At 39.0% G+C, this 25,913-nt stretch overlaps 1 protein-coding gene across 6 annotated transcripts in view; it reads left to right on the plus strand.

The window, feature by feature from the left end:
• LOC109861870 (monocarboxylate transporter 12) overlaps nt 1-15,971 on the plus strand; it is a 32,520-nt gene extending 16,549 nt beyond the window's left edge. For 2 of the 6 annotated variants that reach the window (XM_020441842.1, XM_020441735.1), the window contains exons 2-12: nt 4,415-4,547; nt 7,708-7,912; nt 10,017-10,157; nt 10,417-10,605; nt 11,923-12,163; nt 12,264-12,474; nt 13,187-13,348; nt 13,495-13,717; nt 13,871-14,110; nt 14,275-14,400; nt 14,712-15,971. In XM_020441842.1, the coding sequence (XP_020297431.1) occupies nt 4,434-4,547; nt 7,708-7,912; nt 10,017-10,157; nt 10,417-10,605; nt 11,923-12,163; nt 12,264-12,474; nt 13,187-13,348; nt 13,495-13,717; nt 13,871-14,110; nt 14,275-14,400; nt 14,712-14,875 (2,016 nt within the window). In that variant the 5' untranslated portion in view covers nt 4,415-4,433 and the 3' untranslated portion in view covers nt 14,876-15,971. Of the gene's footprint in view, nt 1-1,725; nt 2,058-2,082; nt 2,520-3,644; nt 3,743-4,414; nt 4,548-4,732; nt 5,264-7,707; nt 7,913-10,016; nt 10,158-10,416; nt 10,606-11,922; nt 12,164-12,263; nt 12,475-13,186; nt 13,349-13,494; nt 13,718-13,870; nt 14,111-14,274; nt 14,401-14,711 lie in introns of those variants that run through there. The other 4 variants (XM_020441897.1, XM_020441791.1, XM_020441946.1 and 1 more) reach the window with 4 other exon arrangements.
• Nucleotides 15,972-25,913: the final 9,942 nt, after the last annotated feature.

Genomic DNA, 25,913 nt, shown 5'->3' on the forward strand with positions numbered 1-25,913 from the left:
TCTGTAGAGCCGTTTTTCTATCCGAGCAATAATTACGAAAAACACCGTTTAGTACGAATTACTCGTTCGATCGGTAATAACAGGAAGGTCCAGGACCCTCTTAAAATCTCGAGATAAATCGCGCGCAATATCGCGCAGATAATCTCGTACCACCCGCAGAGAGAGAGTGTGTGTTTGCGGTATTGCGTTGCGTTGCTTTCAACAATGTTTGCGTAATTTTACAGAGAAACGACAGATCACGATAATGTTATTATTGCAAATGCACAGCGATAACGTTGGTCCGCGTAAATATCACGATTTTTTTAGCGTCAGGGCGAGCGAATCGGGTCTCCCGCGATCTTTTACATATCGTCGGGTTTCACGTGGCGATTGAAAAATAGAAGATAGCGAACGTAGAGCGAAATAACAATGTATCTCGTGGAAGGCTGAAACAAATTCCTTATCGTCATGAAATCGTTTGTTATAGACAAGATAATAAAAAAGTCTCGTCGAGTTAGCGCATTACGCGATCCATTAAAAACGTATCTTACGGGATATCGTGAAGTTTATTGCGATCGAAGAAACAATTCATTTTGTTTTCTAATTCATCAATTTCAGACGAGAGCTGACATGTGAGAATGTGTGTGTGGGATCGTAAAGTGAGTTCATTCACGCGTTTTCGACGCTAATAACAAAGTGTCGCTCGCGAATGTTCTTTACGACCAATATTACGGAGAGTAATATTATTTTTTTCTTACCAAAACAATCTTTATCTCTCAATCACATATATCTGTCGGAGCATCAAAATGTAGTTGAAGATGACCTAAATAACAAACAAAATATAGAAATAACAACAAATCGTAAATAGTCTATATCGAATAAAAGATAACACGATGTGACAAAGATTGTCAAATAAAGACAATTGATTGTGATCCTGTCTGTGATCTCTATATTGACTAGTTAACTAGTGTTTCTGCGAAGCAATCGCGCGGAAACAGAGAATTCTGTTATCATATTAGGAAATACACAAGAGGGATATATTATAAATTTCTCAAAACTCTTGTTGAAACAAAAAACAATATATTATATTGCGCGTGATATATTGCACGTGATAAATCAAAGTGTAAAAAAAAAAAAAACGGAGCACACGTGTTTTGTGAGAGGAGAACAAGCAATTGCGATGTATCTTGTGAAATAAATCAGACAATGGACATTATTGTTGCAGAACTGACAATCCCGCATTATATTCGCGCGTATCGACTTCCGTCTGGATATTATTTCGAATTATCGGGAAAAAAATCTTGCCGTTTTTACATTGCCTGTGCGATTACGCGCGAGGGATGCGATCGCATCCTTGGACTTTTTTTGGACGAGCGATCGATCACAATAGCGCGTTTGTTCGTTCGGTTATGTGAAAAAAAAAGAAAAAAATGCATGATTTAACGAGACGTTTCTCGCGTGTCTCGGAAACAAATGTGTAATACTTTTCCTCGTTTCTCAGGAAGATGCTACGAGAGCGCGATTACAGCTCGATCGCGTCGTAATTATCGCTTCTAATAAGTGTCGGATTTTTTCATTAGCTCGTCGATATAATTCCCTTTGAAGTGGCAGTAAAATTTATTGACGATTGATGCGCGATGCTCATGTGACGTACGCGATGTTACACCAAACGTCTTGTCTGCAGAACTGCTGAATTATTATTGGCGCTTTATATCTTTTGACTTTTATCTATGTGTAAGAAGCAAAATACATTTGCTCGCTGATGCTCGACAGAGCAAGCACTCGTGCCATAATTCATCATTGAACAACAGGATCGCGCATTTGTCCGCTCGATAATGATTTATCGCGACGTTTAATGAGATAATCAGGCGCTCTCTCGCAAGAATAACTCTTGTTTCTGGAACAGCGATTACAATTGTCGACGGAGATACGTTCGAGTTCGCGCGCGATTACCTCGTTTCAGCATCTTTCTTCTGTCCTCATTCACGGAGGATTCTTTGTTGAGGCATTGATGCGAAATCCGCTTACACGAGAGCAAGAGAACAATAATTGATACGCACGATATGTACATACGTACGGTAGGTAAACGCGCCTTTGTCGAGCGCGCGTGTGCCATTCGCTTCGCTCGTCGCTTCGCCAATGTCAATCTTTTCAGACGCGGAATTCGTATCAAGCGAAGCGGACAAATCCGGAGTAGATAAAACGCCGTGATAAACAGTTCCCGATGTTAACTCGAACGCGATCGGAAGGCTCAGTTCTTGTGTGTGCGCGGCACGTTCCAATCATCGACACAACGTGCAAATAGTGCGCGACGGTAATCTTATCTTAGAATCAAAATTAAATGTGTGTTATGCTACCTGATCATATTTGAAATTAACGCGATACATGCAATTAAGTGTGCTGTCTTATCTTAGAGAGATTCGACATCGTCGAATAATAATAATTTTATAATTATCGTCCGCGATATATTTGCTCGTGAACGAGATATCGTTCGCAGTGGTGCCTCGAGAACGTCTTGAGATCTTTAATCTCTTTCACAGGTAAAACATAATCTTTGTTTTTTACAAGTTTTATTTTTTTTTAAATTATTCGCCGTATAATACACACAGTTAAATACACAAGAGTGTACACAAGTAACTCGAGATCTTCCGCGTTATTTTTTTTTTGTCACAATTCAACAAGTTCAACAAATTTATTAGCGTCAAAACGTCTTGCGAAATATTTTCACGGTTTTTCTTTGCGACCAAGTTGACAGTCAAGAACAGCGAAGAAAGAAGTGGAACGAACACACTCATTCGAATTTGTGTACTTTCCGCGGAAACTCTTGGGCACATCCGAATCACGATATTTCGCACAAAAATGACTCTTTTGTACGCGCGAATATGCAAAAGAGCGAAGCGAACGAGTGAAGATGTGCTAAAAATAAAAACGTTCGTTATCAATCAAAGTTTACACAATCCTGTTTGCACGACAGTCGAAGCTGTGTATATGCATAATAACACAGTATTCCGCAAACAACGTGTGAATGATAGGGTCGTAACTTTTAATCACTTCTGATATATTGTATCTGAGTGGCAGGCGATTTTGCATGAGTGTTTTGCGAAATATGCGTCAAGTTATAAAAAGTTCAAAAAAAAAAAAAAAAAAAAAAAAAAAAAAAAAAAAAAAATGTAAATGGAAAAAACAGTTTTTGGATTCAAATCGCAATAAAATCAAATCATATCTATAAGATGGAGTGCTCCGAATTGAACATGTTACTTGTAATTGTTTTCTGCGCGTGTATCGCAGAAATATTTTTCTCGAGCGAATATCTATATCTTATCGTCGATTTGTAAAGCAAGATACAAGACGATTCGATACTTCGATCACGTCCGATGTCATTATAATAACGACTGTCTTCTCGGTCGTGTGGCCGACCGAGTGAATGCGACTTCGACGAGCAGTCGGTATTTAAATATCGTCTTAAGTTCAATCGCGCTACGGACTAACTCGAGCTGAGCTGCGTTCCGATCGCGAATTTTTTGCACCAACTTAGCGTACCAAAGTTTCGGGAGGCGGAACTCTGGCTGCGTTCCGATATTCACTGCCAGTATATTAAAAATTTATACTTGACGTCACTATATGTGCTATAGATTTCCAATACTGGCAGTGAATAACGAAACTCAGTCTCTGTAAGGTCTGAGCAGACGCTCTGTCAAGTCGCAAAGATCTCATCTATTTTATAATCGGTCATATCATAAAGTTACACTGGACAAGTTACAAAGTATGTAGTAATGAATTGTGCAGGTACGTTGCGTAAGGTCACGAACTATCAAGCCGATTCAATGCCAGTTCATCTTCGTGTCCTCTTTTGTTACCGCTCAATTAAACGAGCTGATTGCTGCTTTGCTTTGACGCTACTCGTAATTCAAGCACACACTCGTGAGAAAAAAGAAAGAGCCGCGTTCTCTGTTTTATTGGCGAGATGTCGATACCAGGAAAGAAGTCGGGCTTGCTTTTGACCTTTCTACTATCTGTGCATACAGTGTTTGCTGTTTTTTTTTCGATCAATTCTAAGATCCTTGTTACTTGACATGACTCGTTAATTTTCAATATTAAATTTGATATAACATGCCAAAGTTTAAAGGTCAGATTATCTGTTTGTAAAAAGTAAAAAAAAAAAACTATATATAAATCTTTTATTCTTTCAAATAAACATTCAATATTACGTCGAATATTACTGAATGTGCTTATAATAAACGTCGTTCACCTTTAAGTGTATTACATATGATATATATTTAAGTATTGGAAAATGTTGCTTTGAATATCAATTGTTGTCGAATCTCATGTGTTGCGTGTCGCGTATCTACGTTTTCGTTACATATTCGCACATATATATATATATATATATGTAATAATGTATATGCGTAATAAAATAGTTAATCGCGTGTTTTAGATATTTGAACGGAACGACGATGTCGACGGAGAAAAAAGCAGACGAGCGGATTCCCGACGGGACCAAACCGCAGCAAAATGGTTACAGCTCTAACAACACCGAGGAGCTGCAGCTCGAGGACGTCAATGAAGAGGTGAGTCGATGTTACGGGTGACGCGTGTTATTATATATTGCGACGCGTAGGTGCGTCAAAGTGCACATGCAAAAGCTGCAAATGCGTAAAGCTAGAAAAAAAATCGGTATTACGCGATCGCTCGCGCATAGCGACGGCTCTAGCAACGACGACGCGACGTGATCAGTGTGTTCGCGCGGAGAGCGACGAACGGACGGATCTCCGTACACATATCGCTATAAAGTGCGAACCGCGCGCTATCGACTTATTTGCGAATACCTAATGAAACCGATAATCGTTGTCTCGTTGTGGGTCACTCCGGGGCGGATGCGCGATTCTCGCTGAATTTCATATTATCAATCCTCGCCTCAAAGTTTAACAAAACGCCTCACCGTTCGCTGGTTTTGTCGCGGACGACGATAAAAAAAAAAAAAAAAATCTCGCGCGGATTTCTATGCTGAGAGAATGACCGACGATATATCTCCACACTTTGCTTTCAATGCGCACGACGGAACTTGCGTTCGTCTCTCGAGATTCTCTCTGGATTATACTTCCGATATAGAAGTGATGATTTTTCTGAGTCGTTAAAAAACAAAAAAAAAACATCTTTGAGAATAATTTTGCCATTTTTCCCGCTCACGTGTTTTAATCGATTCAGATCTGAGAAACGACTGGTTATACAACTTAATGTGCCGCTGTTACGCTTTTTTCATGATTTATGGTCGATGTAGCAGCAGGTGATTATACAACACACATTTTTCAAATATATATATTTTTTACAAAAATAGTTTCCCTTGTTTTTGCTGAGAAAACTATAATAAATCAAATGTAATTGCGACGGAATCATATTTAGTGAAGGAAACTATAAAATGTGATATATATAATTGCAATGGAATTACAGGTTGTTTTGAGAAAACTGTAAGTGAGATATAATTGCAGTGGAATTGTTATTTTTTTTCTACAAAATATTAAATTTTCTAACAAAAGATTTAAAAAAGAATAAAGTGTTTAAAATTTATTCAAGTTTCTCCTTCACTTCTCTGTGAGATAAAACGTTGCTTTAAAGTAAAGATCCGCCAGAGATAAATTCGTCGGTTGCGAATTAAGTCGGCGTTTTAAGCGAACAGCTCGACGGCGAATTGATAACTTTCGAAGTTTTGGGTCACGAGTAGGATCGAAATATACTGAAAGACCCAGACTCTGCTTTCAGAGCGACCTTGACCTTAGCGACTTGTAAATTTACAGCGTGCGGAACGTTAATGTTGAAATATCAGAGGACAGTCGCGAATTAACTGACTTCGTGCCGGCTCCGCAAACTAGCTTCGATATATAGGGTGTCCGATAATTGCCGCTAGTAGGCAGATAGAAGGGGGGTTATTCTGAATCGAAAAGTCCTATACCACTTTGCAAGATTTGCAATAATTAATTAATGAGATGTTAATTAATAAAGATCCGCGAATGAGCGTGCACCCACGTGCGTAATGACAGGTCAATATTTCGCGCGCTCACGCCGAACAACAGAATGGAAGGAGCTAATACAAACAGTATATAATATACATAATATACATGTATATACATGGTATACATATGTAATTTATAATTTTTTTTCTTGTAAATAAGTAAATAAATAAGAGAACAAACTCATTTTTGACACATTTTGACATTAGACTTATTTATTTCGATGAAAAAAATACGGTTCATACTTTTATGTTTAGGCGTCGATAATTGTTGATTTTCATGCATATTATATATTGTTTATATTAGCTTCTTCCATTCTGTTGTTACGGCGTGAGCGCGCAAAAGATTAAGCCGTCATTACGACGCACGTGGATGCGCGCTCATTCGCGGGTCTTTATTAATTAACATCTCGTTAATTATTGCAAATCTTGCAAAGTGGTATAGAATTTATTTATTCAAAATAATCCCTTCTATCTGCTCACGAGCAGAGTTCCGAACAATTACCGGACACCGTGTACATATATACAAATCGCGGTTTTTCGACGAGCGAAAAAGCAGCTCTCACGCGACGATTATCGCCCTTAGAATTTATCGATAGTCGAGGGTACGAAGTTTCTGACTTTTCATAATTGTTCGCACGCGCACTCCCTCTCGCTTGTGTTCAACGCAAAACAACAACCGCACACATTTTCATGCTAACGTGAATGAATCGCGACATTTTAAGCAAATCGCAAATAATTCATTCTCGATTTGTCCCATCCAGTTTATCATTTCAAAGTCAATCAAAAAAAAGATAAGAATTTGTTAAAAAAGCTATTATTCGTAAAATTATTGTAATATTATCGTATTGCGTATCGTATAAAATTATAATGCCACGATTGTTTTATGTAAAAATATTTTAAATGCAAATTACCAAGTTTTATTTGTTTGCAAACAAACACACGCAGATATTACAATATCTAGCGTGTAAATAATATTTAAATAAACGCACACACAAAGCAGAAATGTTGGAGATACGGATAATTTCTAGAATATAAATCGGCGCGTCACATTGGCGAAACTTTGTGATTATCACGTAAATTCTATGTAAATAGATATCATTTATATTCGATCTCATAAATATTATCTAGTAGATATATAAATTACTTTTATCTTACGCTTAAAACAGACAGTACATGTTTGAATTAATAATATAAACTTTTAGTGTATTACAGTGTAAAATCATTAATATTAGAGTAAGACTTATTACATGAATAATTCACGTTCGCGTGTATTTTGTAGGTTTGTGTAATTTCAGCTTTGTGAATGTAAGCACAAACGAAACCTCATTTCAAACGTAACGTCAGCTACACAAATTTCCATACTATAATTAAAAGTCTTTCATTATCGCAAGCGATTTGATGCTTGCAACTAGGTAGTTGATAACAGTTTTTTGTTCTGCAAATTAAATCAAATTTTATCGTTTTTTTACAGTAATTTTCCAGCTATATCCTTTTCAAAGTTTCTAGCTCGCTATCGTTTAGCAAAAGTTCAAAAATTAATGAATTTTTAACGAGATCCTAAAAATTCATCAATTCATCGTTTTAAACTATTTGTTATTACGGTGTTTGTCAATTAGCTTTAGAATAAACATATTAGTTTAACTTAAAGTTAAATTTCTGACACACACATACACACACAATCACTAATTGTTTTGAAAGTTTTGTAAACATTTTGTTGATAGACAATCGAGGTGGAAATGGTGGTACCACCTGACGGAGGATGGGGCTGGGTGATTGTCATAGCATCGTTCATGTGCAATCTCTTCGTCGACGGTATCATCTTCAGCTTCGGCGTGTTTCTCAATGACATCGCAGATGCGTTTTCCGTGTCGAAAGCGAGGGTCGCGCTAGTCGGCTCGTTGCAGACTGGATTTTATCTTATGGCTGGTTAGTAGTAACGACACGTATATAACATTCAACAATGAACTTACACCTAATCCCGGAGTATTACACCGGATTTTGTTGTATCCGGTCTTAAACCTTCGTGGACTGACATACAGGTCAAACAAAAAGTAGGTCTCCCAGACTCATTTAAAAATTGCGTATTGGTGTTTCTGGTAAAAAATTTAGTTTTTTTAAACGCTAATATCTTCAGAACTACTAGAGATTTTGATTTGATTTTTTTTTTATTAACGCAGAATCGTTCAAACTTTCGATAGAAAAGAATTTGAAAAATATTGATTTTTCGCGAAGATGTGTAATATTGCGTGGATCTCACAGATCTAGTCAGTTGAACTAGTAGACATTTTTGAAAGTCAATCCACGAAGAATTAAGAACGTTTCACGAATGACAGCACACTCGACAAATTATTGTTTATACACTACTCAATTTAAAAAATAGCCCGCACCTCGCGAGATTGACTCTAAAAGAGAGAGAGAGAGAGAGTGTGTGTGCGTCAATTTAATTTCAAACAAACAAAAATCTGTTAAAAAAATACAGCGCGTTTAGTATAACGCGAGATCTCAAAAGTTTCTTTGCCAACGATAGTAATTGAGCATTACTGATTTATGGAATCTGCATAACGATACGCAGTATATATTAAATGGAGCCGATCGTTTATTGGCGACGTGCTACGTAATAGCAAAGTTTTGCGTCGTATTATTAACGTCGTATAATTAATAAAACAATGTGCAGCAAAAAATCGCATCTCGTAAATTCATCGAGTTTATTTTTCTTCCACGCAAATATGTACCAAATTTACGTCGCGTAGTGTGATAAATTTTTAATTCTTTCGCGCTCTTTCTCGCAAGGGGTGGTTATATCTATGTATTTTTCAACAGAATGTTTTATGATCTTTCTCGAATCTTTTCGTCGACGCGATGTTGACACGAATTTTGCGCAAGATAATATCGCGGAAAGAATAAATGTTGTTGTGTATAAATTGATAAATATCTTCCCAAAATACGAGCGGCGTGTAATGTAATGTACATTAGGAATCTTTCCGATGACATCATCGAGCTGATAAAAAAAAAACGCGCATAAGCACTCGACACTTGGATTCGCGCCTGAATTAGCATCGCTGTAAGCAATCGTCCGCGTGTTCGCGCACAATCTCGATGATTTTTGCGGTGGAATCCGGAAAAATAAATATGCGAAGACGAACATTCCCATCCGCGATGCTTGATTTTGATTAAAACGTGTAACTTGGTTGCGAGAACGTTTAACGCGTTTATGCGAAATCGCTTGGTAATATCTCGCGAATTCATATTGATTAATGGACAACACGAATGTCATCGCGTTTAAACTCGTTCTCCGATGTAGTGTACATAATCACTTGAACGCGGGATTTCAAGTACGTGCACGCGACAATTTCCACGTGGTTACACATCACGCGCGCGGATCCTTCACGTTGCGGCAGGATGTCTGCGATCAGCTCGGCGCGCGCGCAGTAAAATTGCGCTAATCATTCTCGATAAAAACTAAAATAAATTTCTGCAATTATTCTTAATAAGAAATTAAATGCGCGGAAATTTGTTTTATTATTACGCAAGTTTGAGATATTAATCGACACACGTATAAGATATAGAGAAGTAAGAGTTTCTAATGAATATATCTTTAATTAAGTGTGCGAATATTTTTTTTTTTCTGTTAATTAACGATCCCACGTTACACACAACTGTATTGTCATTTCGTTTATTACGTAAAATAATTATACCGTAGCGATACAATAGAATCACTTGTACAAACACACACGTTTGTAGAAATATAACACACGCGTGAGATATACGTGCGTGTGTTATATTTCTATAAATTGTCCGCTACAATAAAGACACATTTGTGTATTGTCAAACAGTCAATATGCACAGCAATTAATGTATACCGTCCTCTCGCAGGTACAGTCGATTAGGAGCGGATCGATAATTAAGGTATAACGAGCGCGTCTCCGCGCGTGTATGTTTTCACTCGACCGGATTGTCCGAAGGTCGAAAATCCCGCAATTTATTTGTTGACAACACGGCTCGTTGCAAATTTAATTATCACTCTTTGCAGGTCCTTTTGTATCAGCCCTCGCTAACCGATACGGCTTTAGGCTGGTGGCGATATTGGGAAGCGTGATAAGCTGCTTCGCCTTCGTCCTCTCGTATTTCAGCACGTCCATCGAATATCTTTACATTTCTTACGGCGCCATCGGTAAGTGTGTGTTTCCTTCCTCCCGTCTCGCGGATATGTATATATCTCTCATATTGCTAAGTTTTATTCCGGCGTCTCCTTTATCGAAAGTTTTCTCCCCCTCGCGCGCTTGCCAAGTTTCCGCACATACGCGCAATATTTCTCGGCTAGTTCGATCCTGTGGGAAATGCAAACTGCACTTCTTATCGGATACTTGAGAGAGCGTATCTTTTTTTCCTTTAAGACGAAGAGAAGTTTTTTTTTCTTTGAAAAATCGTAGGTGGTATCGGAGCGGGACTCATATACGTGCCGGCCGTGATAACGACCGGATTTTACTTCGAAAGATGGCGAGCTCTGGCGACAGGTATCGCGGTGTGCGGATCGGGAATCGGTGCGTTTCTGCTCGCGCCGATCTCGGACATACTCGTGAAAAATTTCGGCTGGAGAGGAGCACTGCTGTTTCAAGCGGGTGAGTATTTTATTCAAAGTCGAACTTATTTATACAGTGAATGACTCTTCGAGAAAGAAATATGCTCTTACATTCGCGTAAAGATATGATAAATTGTCGTCCCGATTACGAATGATTCGGAGCTTTCTTCTCGACAGAGAAAAAAAGTCAAGTATATTTATCGAAACCCGTTCGATTTTTTATCGAAAAGATTGCGCGCAATCATTTACACGTAGCGCAATTGGCGTGCATAAAAAATCTGCACCTTTTTGCAATTAAACTTTCAATCAAATTTGCTGAAATTTCCGGTATTTATTCTTTCTCGTCAGTGAAAGATTAACGGGGACGCAAAAGTGTCAATTTTTGCTCAATAATACGGAACGCATTTGATTCGGTAACTGGCGGTTCGCGCGATAAAATCTGACGAATAACGCACGACGTTAAAACCGCGCACGTATCGTTCGAGAAAAATATCGTACGAGACAAGTTCGCGCGCAATGATATCGCTTAATTGAAAGGTTAATGAAAACGAACGATACGCTCGTTAGTACTTCCGCATATGCTTTAATGCCACTAAACATAACCGATCACGTTTGTATAATCAGCTGTCGAATATATTTCCATCATGTTTTTTATAGACAATATTATAAGAATTTAAAAAATATAGAAAAAAAGTTTTGCTGGAGTAAAAAAGATTAGTTGCTATATGGCCAGCAAAAAAAATTTACCAAGCAAATAAATTAAATTTGTTGCTTTGCCAACAAAACGTTTCGTTAGTGAAACAAAACAGTAGATAAATTTTTCTTGCTGAACATACAAACAAAACTTTTGTTTTGATATGCGTCAAAGAAAACAATTTGCACAAGCTAAGAGAGAGGAAGATTAATATAATTTTCAATTAATACTTCCCACTTATATATATTAAGTATAATTCTAAACTCTTTACGAACAAACATGGGTCTCTCACACCCACACAAAACTTGCGCATCGGCGTTTCTAATAAAAATTACTTTTTTTAAACACTTATATCTTCGAAACTACTAGATTTTTTCGGTTTTTTTATATTGACGCAGAATCGCTCAAACTTCCGAAAAAAAAATTGAAAAAAATATTAATTTTTCGCGGAGATATTTGATTTTAAAGTCGCGTAGGTCTTCACAGATTAAATCTGTCCGACTCGTAAGTCATTTTTGGGGTCTGTCCGTGAAGGGTTGTAAATTAAACGATTTTATTAATAAAATCAATCAAATTCATTCTACTGGAAAATAAATGTAGATAATCAATGTGATAAATGCCTGTCATGAAAGCGTACAAGCGAACAAAAACCGATATTTGCAGGTATGCTGTTAAATTGCGCCATTTTCGGCGCGCTATTTCGGCCGCTAAAGCCAACGCGGATTAAGGTAAAGAGCACTCCGGAAAATGCCGAGGCTACAACCACGTTAGTAGGTAAGGGAGAAGGGTCGACGGCGTCGTTGCATTGTGTACAGCCGAACAGAAGCGGTTTCCTCGGCACAAACAACAACACGGAATATCCGACGGCGGCAGAAGTCATCGGCAGCAGTCCTAACATAGTAACGTAATATAAACGGAAGATCCCTGACAATCGCTTTCTCTATCTCTCTCTCTTTAACACGTCTCATCTTTCCCGACGAGACAACAATCGATTTCTGTTGCAGAACGTCCAAGTCCTTGCACTCGCTGCATAAAATGAACATCGAGATTCGACCTATAGAGCGAAAAGTCAGCACGTCAGAGAAACGGTTATCCGCGCCAATATATCCCGATACGAACATATTGGATGTGGCGAATAATGAGGACAAGATAGCGGAAGAGGAGAACAATCTGCTCAGCGGCGACTTGGAACGTTTGAATGGAAAAGTACCGACGGTAAATATCGAGGCGTGCGCGTCTCTTTGAAAAGTTAAAAATTCAATTGTTGCGAAAGATCTTAGATGGACAAAAGTGTTTTTTTTTATTACAAAAGAGATTGTTTTGTTCTTGCTTTAGAATTTTATAAAGATACAAAATGCATATTCTGTATTTTAATGAAGTGTAAAGAATATCACAATGTTCTACCGATAAAAGAAGAAAATAAAACAAAGCGTCATCAAAATTAATATGTATATAATATAATTGCTTGGCATCGATCGATTTTGATAAAAATTACAGTCGAGGGTTATCAGTCACAGTGCACAAGGTTATAAATAATTTGAAATAACAATGTTGCGATAATATTTATTTAAATCGCACGTCAAACTCGACCAATGTAATTTAAATTCAGTTTTAGTGGCGATTATCGCGAGTCTCTCTCTCTCTCTCTCTCTCTCTCTCTCTTGGTGTTTTTCAAAGTAAAATCCGTCCAGAATACGGAATGTAAAAGAAACATTCTGTTCACTTCTGCCAAGAATTCAGCACTTCCGAAGCTGTAAACGTCAGTTTTATGACCTGGAAATTTCCTCAAATCGACTCGTGACTTATTTATCTTCTCTTAACGTTTTCCACTTTTGTACGACCATACAAAACTACTACATTTCAAGAAAAAAGTATCTCAGTTTTCAATTTAAAATTGAGAGATAAAAATTCTATCTTTAATTCTCAGATTCGCCGACATACGATCAGCCGTTTACGAACGAACTCGGAATGCAGTCAGAAGTCTCTTCGAATGGGGAAACGGAATCCGAAAGATCCGCAGAGACCGTTTTACAGAGACGACATTTTCTACGGCGGTTCTTTAATGAGACTTCCTCATTACAGATCGCAGGTAAGTTCAGAGATGTCCGAACAATTTCGAGACCAAATTTTAAAACATCAAAACGTCTGATCTAATTGATTTAAACGTTTTTTTTTTTCTAATTAAAACAAAAAAATAACATTTACGGGATATTGTTTTCTATCCGCGATTTCCAGCAATCGTCGGTCGGTTATCACATGTCAGTGACGCGGCTGCCAACGGCAACGGATGTGGCGGAAGAAGAGAGCGGGAGTTGCTACCTGTGTCCGGAAAGCGTGCGCCGAATTCTGACCACAATGCTCGACCTAAGTCTTCTGAAAAGTCCGTCCTTTTTAGTACTGGCGATTTCCGGCGGTCTCACCATGATGGGCTTTTATACGCCTTTCATGTATGTCCCGGGTACGTGCGTCAAAAAGATGAAAAATTTATTCAAGTTTTTATCGCGTGCAATTTAAAAAAAAAAGAATTTTTGCAACAGCAAATCTTCTTACACATGTGTCATTTGTTGGTTTCAACAAAATGAGATCTTCTTATCTATCTTTCTTTTCGCAGATCGAGCCATAAAAGCAAATATCGATCCTTCGACCGCGATGTTCCTGGTTTCGGTCATCGGTATTGGCAACACTATCGGTCGTATCGTGTGCGGTTTAGCGAGCAGCTTGCCGGGGGTTAACGCTCTGGTTGTGAACAATTTGTTTATTAGCGTCGGCGGTTTAGTCACCATGTTTTCCGGCCTTTCACTCACGGAAGCTTATCAATTCTTTTACGCGGCCAGCTTTGGTATCAGTATATGTAAGCATTACAAAGATTTGCAAAACTTTTTTTTTTTTATAAGATAAGTGTGTTTTTCTCTCAATCTTATTCTTGTTTCACTCACGATTTAAATCCTGTAAGCTAGAAGTTTTTAGGTTTTTCTTCATTAAATACGTAAAATAAAAATTTGTTTTTCTTCACAGCCGTCTTCGCGTCTCTGAGATCGATTCTCGTCGTGGATCTGTTAGGTTTGGAGAAACTGACGAACGCTTTCGGATTGCTCCTTCTGTTTCAGGGCGTGGCGGCTACTGTGGGCGCGCCTATCGCAGGTAATTAAATTCATTATTGCACGCCTCTATCATTCCGCGGGAGCGTATTCTTTTATAAACAGAGTTACATAAAAAGTGCGCTTCAGTCGGCGGAACAAGTCGTGCTGCGATTTGCATTCGATCGAATATATTCTATCTGAAACGACAAAGCGCTCGCGGATTCCAGGAAATGTTTACACCGTTCGATAATAATTTATTATTACATATCGATGTGTCACAAATAATAGCTCGATACCGATTTATGAATTGCAAAGATTTGACGTCAAGCTACAATAATGATCACCAAATGACACTCGTGTAAATGTAAATAGGTGCGTTCATGGATGCGACCGGGAGCTATGACGCGTCGTTCTACTTATCCGGCAGCCTGATTCTCTTGTCGGCCGTGATTTGTTATCCGCTGAAGAGGATCAACACGTGGGAGAAGAAGCGCCGTGAACAGAATCTGACTGCGGCGGATTCCTTCGCGTCCTGAAATGATTGAAAGCGCAAAACTGTGCCATTATACTCCCCGCGTGCTCGCGCAATCAGTCGCTAAGTATACGCGCGCTTGCGCATGTATTTAACGCACAACAATTTTCAGCAGGCGCTCGAGAGTCATCAATGTAATAAATCTATATAGCGCGCCGGCTCATATCGCGCTATGATCGACTAAAGAACGATCGATCGCGCGCACGCGCTCGAGAAAAAGTGGACGTTCAATCATGTGCCTAAAATAATTATTAAAATCGTCTTATAAAACAAACAACATGTAAGTGAGAAAAACCACTTGCGATCTCGTTGAAGCTACGATCGCTTTATTCAATGAGATTCTATTCCTCAAAGTGACTCAGCGTTCTTCCGCGTGATCTCTTCTCTCTCTCTTGTTGCAATTACGAAGTTTGCGACAAACGCTCTATACATTCCGCTGTGCAAAGAATTTTCTCTTGCAAAATTTTTGGAAAAAAAATAAAAAAAGTTGGACTTTTTACAAAGAATTTTAAGAGAAGATTATAACGCAAAACTTTATTTTTTCGATTGTTCCGTCCAGCTGCTCATTCCATATTCCGCAAAAGTGGAATTACGAAAACACGATGAAAATTCGTTTTTTAAAAAACGTTTTGCTCCGAAAGTCTGACCTACGCTTATCCACATCTTCCTTGAACGCCGGCGAGCGTGAAACAGAGTATTTGTAGCTCATGTTTGATGCAAAACTCAACAATTGAATTTTTCTCTCGAAAAAACGTAAAAACTACATTACACACGAAACGGTAAAATAATAAGATTACAAATGCAAAACAGTTAAGATAATTGTGACATCGCAAACATTTTAACAAGTAGAAGTAACAATAATACACAAAATGTATAATATATATAGTACACATATTCTTATACATATACATATAAATAATTAATATATGGTAGAATAATAAATTAGTTTTTAATCATTGTTACACAAGTAGGAATATTAATTTTGTTTTATTGGAGATTATACATGCGACGTCACAATTAACTGATCTTGAAAAACATTGAACATGAGAAATAAATGGCAAAACGTATCGCCTCGATCGAACACTTTAGAGGAAAAAAAACAAATTGTGCGAGGTAAATACAGTTGTGTAAATATATATAATATATATGTATGAAACTCGTTATATATGTATGTGATCGTGTTTATATTTCACAACGCAAGATTTCTCGCGAGAGCACAGGTTAAGAATAATGTTGATATTTTAAATAAATATAATTCTGCATATTTTATACACATATTGTTATAGGCGATAGTGAACTGCCACATATACATCACAGTTTTCTATAAGATATTTTATATAAACATTTGTATATCATTTGTTTGTATATTCCATGAGAGAACACGAGTAAGGTGAATATGGAGTATGCGTATTGAGAGCGTATGCATTTCGTACTTTTTTTTGCGCACATAAACATGTACGCGCAAAAATCTCACACACGTCTTCCGACATATGATATTGTTAATTGATATAAAAGCATGTCATTCCATCTGCTTTTGAAACCGGCTGAGTTTCGATGGTTTTTTTTAACGTTCGCGCATCAAAGAATAATTCAGCCAGTTTTATAAAAGCCGACAACCGAATTATTCTTGCGATCGCAAGCGGATTTGCGCGCGTTGTGGCATTTTGTTCACATTAGACTTTCAAGGAACCTGCTCAAAGGCAAATTCTGTTCCTAGTGTTCCTAATTGTACTAACAGACGTGCTATACATTCGTATGTAACATGTTACATAGTATTTTTGTAAAATTGTTTTGCGTGCCGCATTGCGCGGCATGCAAGTTCGAACAAGGCCGAAGAAAACAATTTCATCGGCAAAAGTATGTAAATCATGTGCAATAAAAAAAACTCATGTGCAATAAAAAATCTAATAATAAACCTAATAATAAAAACTAGATTAAAGTGAATGTTGAAAGAAAAACACGCGCGTTTCTCATTAAAACAACCTTTTATTCCCTTGTCTTTGTTAACTCCGTGTGTGAGTGCGAATTTTGGAAAGCAATATTTTTTTCTAACATTTAAAGCTCCATTCTTTTCACTATTTTTTTTCTTTTTATTATTATATTGACGAATTTTTTTGAAGTTTTTTCTAAAATATTGTTATCTCTTATTGTTAGTACGTGTAAGTCCGCGATAAAGTAAACGTTGTAATTGTCGAGCAATCTCAAACCAAACAGAGGAAGGACTCGCTGATAGTCAGTGCCCTATTGTCAGTGCATCAAAATTACGAAGTTCCGCTTTCTGAGAGAGGATGTGAATCATGTTGACGCACAAAATCGTGAATTATCGCACTGGTGGTGTATACATAGCCGGCGCGTGTGCCATTCTTGTCAGTTATGCGGTATTCCGCGAGAACAAACATATTTACCAGCGAACAAGATGACGCATCGCGCGCTGTGCACCAGATACATCAACGAGAAGTGATACGGTCGGAAATGTAAACAATGTTTTTCTCAGACACGAACCGCGCAAAGTGCACAGTCGTGTTATTTACCATGGGAAACGGTACGTGCTGAATGAGACATGTGGTAGGACTACGGACTATTTGTCGAGATGTTGCCGGCTGATGCGCATCTCGATCAATGTGTTTGCGCGTCCAGACGATCATTTGACAAAGAACACAAAAGATACGTAATTTGTAACATATTGTAATATGTACGTAAATATTTATAAATTCTTTTTTATCGCGAAATGCACAAGGATATAGAGCTTGAAGGTTTGCAAGGTTCTCCTGTATTTTTAATTTTTTTGTTTTTACACTGTTCACCATATCCTTTCATCTAAATTTTTCTTCCCTCTTCAATTAGTCGCTTCGGCAATTTTTCACGTGGTTTTAACGATTGGGTGGCAGAAACGGAAATTTAGGATACAGCCATAAAAGCGAATTGCCCAGCCGCAGTATCTATACGGTCTTGCTCGTTGTATCGTGTGTGCTATACGAGGTCGCCGTGCTACAGCACCTTCGTCAGTATCGAGAGCGAGCGTTTCTTTCCTCTTTCTTCGCGCGACCATGTCCAGCATAAATTATTGCTGTACGCTTGAGTCGTCGAGGCTCTCTTTCTTTCTTTCTTTCTCTTTCTTTCTTTTTTCCCCTCTCTCTCTCTCTTTCCTCTCGCTGACCTTCCCGTTTTAACTTGCTTCCAATCTCTTGTCTTTTCCCTGCAGATACGAGCCTGTGCAGGATACGATCGAACCGTCGATCTCCCGACATTCGTTATTCCCGATAGACATTGCGACAGTAAAAATTATTTCTCCAAGAAGAAGAGAAATAGAGACTTTTAACGTTTTATTACCTTGTTCGGATTTTTTTTATTAAAACTTAATAATTATTTAATACAAGTGTTGCAGCAAATTCTTGGTTCACTGCTTTTACATCGCCATATTTTCTACGATTCGAGTATGTAAAAAAGTAATTCAAGAAGGTTTTCACGAGCAGAGATGTGGAATATACTGCAGGTAAGAGATTTCCCCAAGTAAGAGCATAAATTATTTCTTTCATTAAGAGCGGCTCGCTTCTCAGCACCGTGCGTATTCTTATAAAGCCGTCTTCGATCGCGCGCGCTCTCCGCGAAATTGCAACGATATTTCACACGCAAGAGTTCTCCCATTTTATCTTCTTGCTTTTCGATCTAAACATATTGCAGCGCCGAAAGACAAGAAAGTTCGAAAGACGAGTCTAGAGAAAAAAACTTCGCACTAAGAGTGTTCTCTCTACGTGAGTTTTTCACGAGCACAGTATTACGGCGACAAGTGTCCGAAATTGTTTCATTTCGCTCGAGTTTTAGTCTCGTTTTATCTCTACATTGTCGAACGTGCAGATGTTCACGGACCATTTTCGATCCGGATGACAGAAGAGATGAAGCCAGGTTTATGAAGAAATAAAACTAGTTTAAAACAAAATCAAAGATTATAAAACAGAGAGAGAGAGAAAGAGAGAGAGAAAGAGAGAGAGAGAGAGAGAGAGAGAGAGAGAGAGAGAGAGAGAGAGAATCAAATCTAATTCATTGTCTGTATCCAGTCTTTTTTTCAAATGTCTTATTTCACCCGCGCTCATATTATTTATCAGATTATTTTCCTTCCATTCGTGTCACGTCTGCTTTGTGCAATAACAAGTTGCAAAATACCTTAAAAAGTACTTGGCTTTGTTTCAAGACGAGTTGTGCTCATGACGAAATCACATTTTTCCCTCTGGCGTTAAGTGCATCGAATATGTAGGACGTGTAAACTTTTTTGGTCATAACTCTGTTTTGTCCAGGGAAAGTACTCTTCCATCCAAGCTTCAAAATAGTTCTTCAAACAGGGAGAAAGACAATACGGGCCATTGCGGCGACGTAGTTCGAGCTACGCTAAGAAAAAATTAGATCATCAATTTTTGTTATAATATTCTATTTTGAAATACTAATATGTTATTTTAAAGAGACTTTAATTGACGACGTTATTATTTTTTGCTGTTCCTTTTTTCGTAAGAAAAAATTCGGAAGTGTGCAAAGTCGTTCGGTGCCCGAAGCCAAGCGGGCCTTCCGCTCCCGACTGCGGATACATTGCGACATGGAACCGGGGTTGGTGTAGGGGCTTTCTCGCGGCTGCGGAGACGAGGGCAAGAGAATCAGGGGGTGGGTTGTTCGCCGGGGGCTCGGAAAGGGGCATGATGCGCGCCGCGACGCACCGCTGCGGCGAGGTCAGAGCGAGACAGAGCGATTTTCCGCCCCGCAACCGCAGCATCTCTCGTCTCGCTCTCGTTGTCTCTCTTTCACCCTCTCTTTCTCCGTTTCCGGTTAACTTCTCTCCCTTCGTCTCAGCTCTTTGTTCCTCTTTCTGGCTTCCCTCTCGCGTCCCCTTTCACCCTTACCGTTTTCGTAGCTTTCGCACCTCTCTGTCCCGCGTTATCCCCCCTTCTTTCACTCTCTCTCTCTCTTTCTTCCACAACCACCCTTTCACCGTTTCACCTAACTCCGGTCCAGTACAGCGTCGGAGCGTGCACGAGACGGTTCGCCGCGCGTCTATCCGCACGTACGGACACGCACGTTGGTACACGTGTGTACGTTTGCCGGTGGCCGTTTCCCCCGGTTTACGCACGACGACAACGCATGACGAAGCGTTCTCGCGTCGCGTTCTCGCTGGCGAGGTCGACACGGGGAGTCCGCGCTGGCCCGAAGAGGGAACCGCCGAATCGAACGGCCGAATCCACGTGGTACACGTATAGATTAAACGCCAGCACAGACGACGAGTACTCTCGCGGCGACACGAGAACCTATCCTCCTCGGCATCTCGCGGACCTTCCCGGGAGATTAATTTTTCAAAAGAATTCTTCGTTTTCTTAAGAAACTTGAGAAACAAGAGCCCGATAAAAAAAAAAAAAAAAAAAAAAACAATCATTCATTTCGAAGACACAAAACCTAAACTTGGAATTGATTCTCTTCCTTCTGAGATGACAGCCGTTTTTAAGAACTTTAGAGATACTTAGAAGAAAAAGATCTCTCAACTGGAAAAGTTTGACAGAAGTTGATTGAAGTAATCCTGTTTCCCCCGACATTTCGCTCTTTGAAGAACTCAGAGCACTACTTGGCAAGATCTGAAACGAATGCGATTAATGAGTGGCACGGATTAGGAGAAACGAGCGCGGGGATTGCTTTAGTTGGATAAGCAAAACAGCGAAAGAAGCGAGGCCGTAGAAATTTCAAGACCGCTTTTGGGGAAGCTGAATGGAATCTCCCTGAGAGTTAACCGGAACGCAAGATTTAACTTCCCCCCCGTATACGGATTTGAAAAGGCAAGAAATGAGAGAGAAACGATGTAAATGCAATAAGAAATAAAATACTGATTCTATTATCTTGGGGGGGAATAAGTGAATGCACAGAATTATTAAAATCGGTAAATGTCAAATATATTACGTAGAATAGTATAATTTGATCTTCTGAATTTTAAATTTTTCACACCGCAACTTATTTGCATGTTACATAGTTGGCACATACGGTCGTATCTCGAGCACTTCTTCGCACATGTATAATTTTCGCACCTTCTCTTTTTTTCCTTTGAGACAATATAAATCATATTACCCCCTCCTTGCTCTCTCCATGTCTCTCTCTTTCTTTCTCTCTCTCTCTCTTTTCTTTCTCTTTCTCATACTGCACCACGATTAAATTGCTCACAAATAGGGAAATCAAGTAATAGAGATGGATGCGCGCATTAATATCAATTACGGTATCAATACCAGTAGCACGTGAAATGTATGTTGTAAAATAGAATACACGCAGTGTGTGAAAAAGACGGAAAAACAAAAAACAAAAAAAAAAAAAAATAACGAGCTTGCTCGCAAACTGGCCCCGATGCGTCACCGCTGTTTTATTCGTCTATAAATCAGCGATGAAGAACTGAACTTAGTTTTTTAGCGTCACAAAATGTTTACAATGGATAGTCGGCGGACAACGTTCGCGCTTATTGGTTGAATCTTTTAATGTGTTTTATTGACTTAATCGTTTGTTGATGCAGCAAATATTTTTGTATCAGTGAATAAAAAAAACTATGGCTATTTATAGAGAACGTTTCTACGTAAAATTTATAATGAAACAGATAAAAACAAAAAAATGTTCTCGTATCAGCGAGAGAGAGACCTTTTGTGTAAGAATCCCTCTCTCGAGTCTCGAGTGTCCTTCGTATATAACTCCTGAAAACCACCAATTTCCCTTAACTGCTTTTATAGCTTTCGAATATCTTTCTCTTCCTCTTCTGCGACAAAGCCACCTTTTGTGTTTTACGCTTTTTACTAGAAAAGATCGTATAACGACTATCGGTTTCACTTCATCGATTTCAAAACGAATCGAATCTTGTTATATTGTTATCTGATATCATTATATTCAACGCTTGTGAATGCAACTGTGTACCTACACAAATATTTTTATCAAAATAAATAAATATTGTTAACTGTGTTATATATAAATTGTGTTTTGTTTGCAACATTTTTATACGCAACAAAACAAACAAACTTGTTTTGTTGCGTATAAAAATGTGAGAGATAGAAAGAATCTAATTAATGAGAGAAAGTAAATTATAAAACAAAATAATAATAATTTCAGACTACAATTTCTATTTTTTTTTTCCACATAGAAAAATAATTTAGAAATTGTAGTTGGATCTCTCAATTCTCGAAAACACGAACACAGCGTCGCGTCGTCATTTTGATTTGGACTTTTTCAGAAACGTTAGAAAAAGTCGCGTAATTAAATCCAGTTCATCAGCATAAATACTTACTTTCGTCATTCTGCGAATTCACGAAATTCCGGTAGTCGGAATTTCCATTTTGATAGCGCCCATCATTGCACGGTTCACGCTTTAATTAATCAAAGAGCGATTTTGCATTGTAGACAATTGTAATATCCGCGTGCATTTCTCACGCTCAGACGGACACAAAGCGAGACGTCGGGCGTCTGCGTGGTGACGGAGGAAACGCCGCCGCGAAGGAAGGAAGAGAGCGACACACGGCGACGTCGACCAATTATTTCGGCGCTAATTAAGCGACGACGTGCGCGCACTCGCGGTCTTAAGCGGACCCCGCCAGCTAATTGGCACCGTAACGGTGCCCAGTGTTAATTGGTTAATTCGCTGGCGTGGCACAATCAGCCGATGCACCGCGTCGTGGACCGTCGTCGCAGGATGCAATTGTCGACGACCACGTCGGGGTAATCGTCCTGCTACCAGTCGACGACGACAAGGAGCACCGTGAAGCGTTGTCGTTTGAAGGACCCGCGTGCCCGCGACCTTCGTCAACGATAATCCGCACGACCTTTTTACTCTTCTATGACAAGTTTCTGCAGTACGTGACCAAATTCGCCACGATGACCAGCGGACAGAGGAACAAGTCCGTTGTACACCCGGAACAGAAGTACGGCTACATGCCGTGTCCGTTATACGATACCGGTAAGTGCATCCTGTAATCAATACCGCTTTGATCTCTTCGTTTCTGTCATCCTTCGATGCGTTTTAGCAGCGTCAGAATAAATTCTTGTGCATTTTCCATATTTCGTTTTCGTTATTATTCTGTGCAATTGTTTTTAAACATTCTGACAAAAATAGAAATATTTTTCTTGCATATTATTTATATTTTATCTTTTGTATTTATATAAATTTTTCAATATAGTATAACGTATAATATATACGAGAATCTTTTATGTCACGCTATTATGTTTTTTTGTCTTTGTATCTGTTTAATTGCACAGCGCAATCAATAACAATTACCATTAAGTTAATGACAGGTGCTCGTGATCGATCTCCGACGTAAGTCCTGCGAGATTCGATAGGCACGGCGAAAAGTGATGTAACTCGATTACTTCGCATTTCTCAAAACGATTAAAAATCGAGAGAGACATTAAATGCGCGCCGTTATACCGAAGAAGGATAAAAATAAACTTTACTCCTCCCCCCAATCAAATTTATATCGACTCGATACATTACGTAAGAGGAAATTATTAACACGCGAATCAAAACATACAGCGATATCGATAATGGGCTTTTCTTGATGTTTATGTTTCGATTAAATTAATTTGTCAACAGATGAGAAGTCGTAATTCAATACATATAGTGTGTGTGTGTGTGTGTTCTGTTGTAAACCCTCGCTTAAAAATAAATATTATTAATAAGTCCAGTTGTTAAGAAATAATTATATTCGTTTTAATTAGTACTATTTTCACTTTATCTTTTCACACAACTCTCTCTCTCTCTCGCTCTCTCTGTGTAAGTGCGCGCGCGTGCGCGTGTCTATCTTACAATTTCACTAAAACCGCGCTCTCGCGAATTTTACACGAATTTTTCACGCGATACAATTTATAGCTTACACCAGAACGAAGTAACACCGCCGACCGGAGTACTCATGTTTCTAGATTAATTGCACTTTCTGTTTGCGCCGCGGCGAACGAAGCAAACGATAAGCTTTTAATCTTTGCCGTAACTATCTGCTCGTTACTTTTCCGAGTTGATGGTCATTGAAGAAGAAACAAAACTTAATGCACATTCAGTTGTCTCAGTCCCAGAAGTAGGCCGGGAAATAGATTTTAATTCTCGGCTGCGCGCGCGATTACAGTAGTAGTTTTTGTTTTAGCGAGATCAAAAGTTCGTTTTTGCTACATACTTGTCCGCGAAAAGCTTTCAGCGTATAAATACTTAAACTTATAAATACTTAAACTTATTTTGTCGGGGAAAACAACGCCTTAGAATTCCGAATCTTCTTACAACTTTGTTAACGCAGCTTTGTTACGTTCCAACGTCGACAAGAACAATTAAATGGAATAAATTTTATTTATATTTTATTTAATTGTTACGTCGCGTAACGCGCGTTATGTAACGCGTTATCGCGACGTGTTCTGCTTATTAGCACGCACTTGAATCAAAATACGTAACCGATGAATAAGTGATTGTTCGCTGTTGACGCAACGCGTCACTAATTGACACTAAAACGTTTGGAAACGTCTATTGTGTCGTTTATGTACATATCACATAGCGTTACGCCAACAACGTGAGTTTCCCACGTGAGTTTTAATTCCTCGCGAATCTCGAGACTCTAACTGTTTACGCCGGAGTGACGTGCGCTATACATTTGCAAATTGTGTCACAACACCGCCGCGCGGCATAAAACTCGAAACGAGACCGTGCTGACGGTATTCTACGCCGCGGAATAAAGTTCGGAGGACAGGCATAATTGTCTCGGCAAATAACATCCGGGGCGATCCCGGGAGCTTTTTGCGCGCGAATAAATTATCGCGCGCCACAGCGGACGCTCTTGTCCCGGACACGCGGAGCACATATGAATTTCGCGAGTGGACCTCGCGTCGGTGCACGTGGCTAATGAACGAAAAAACCCTCGATTGAGACAACAAGAATCCAATTAGCGATCGCATCATTGTAATGACTACATGACTACATATTCATTATGTGTGTGTGTGCGCGCGCCGTACAAAAAGAAAATTAAAAAATTGCTACTCTTTTCTTTCATGGAAATTTTTCGCACTTAAGAAGTAATCTCCATTTCTAAATTTTAGACATAAAATCCTTCGTGCATTGACAATTGCTTATACAGTTCATCTAAATAATGTTCAGCCGCGGAGGAGGATTTCGACAGAGTAACTAAACCAAATGGATGGATAGTTGGAATGGTAATTCCTTGGGTAGTAATTTAGAGAAGCTCATGGTAACGACTATCGAGGGACGATCTGCGAGACATCGCGGCTCGTATAATATTCATACTTTGTTTACGAAATTTAAGCGAAAGCACCGCAGGACGTTACACGAGATGGGAAGTGCGTGCGCGACTAATTAAATTAATTAAACAAAACCGTGTGTGTCTCAAAAAATATATACGACGGTCTAAGCGACAATTAACACGTTCCGCGTTTTAAACTTAAGTTCTACGAACTTGAGTTTCATCAACCAAATATTCATAGAAAGAGAGAAGAGAGAGAAAGAGAGAGAGTTCATGCATTTAAGATCCGCGAGCAAAGCCGACGTGAGATTCACAGGATCTGTCGAGATACAGTTTCCAACGCATACGCTTTCAATTTATTCCCTTCTACTTCTCCAAAGAGCTGGCGTTTATGTATTTATGCCGTGTTATTGTTTTGCGGTCTGACCGCGTCCGATCGTTTCCCAATCCGGTGCGTGATACCTTGGGACTTAGGATTCATGTGCCGCATTCATTCGCCGTTTGACTTATGTAGGGAAGCAGTTACGAGAGTTTTTTTGAGAAAGAGAGAGAGAGAGAGAGCTGGATTTGTGTCGGAAATTTTCGGAATGCGGATCTTCATCAGCGAGTTGCAAAACTGGAATGAGTAAATTTGGCGGTTTTCATTGCCTGATGAAATAAAGAAATTCAACCGGGCTTGCGCTTTAATGGCAAGTGAGTTTTTAGTGTGCTAAACGAAAATAGAATACACAGTTTGTCCGGAAAGTTCCCGGACTGATTTTTTCTAGCGCGGGTAAGCGGCGCTATCGAGCGGTCAACGCTGGAACTACTTAGTAT

Source organism: Pseudomyrmex gracilis, unplaced genomic scaffold (genome assembly GCF_002006095.1).
Source record: "Pseudomyrmex gracilis isolate BER0280 unplaced genomic scaffold, ASM200609v1 scaffold_0, whole genome shotgun sequence".
Lineage (NCBI taxonomy): Eukaryota > Metazoa > Arthropoda > Insecta > Hymenoptera > Formicidae > Pseudomyrmex > Pseudomyrmex gracilis.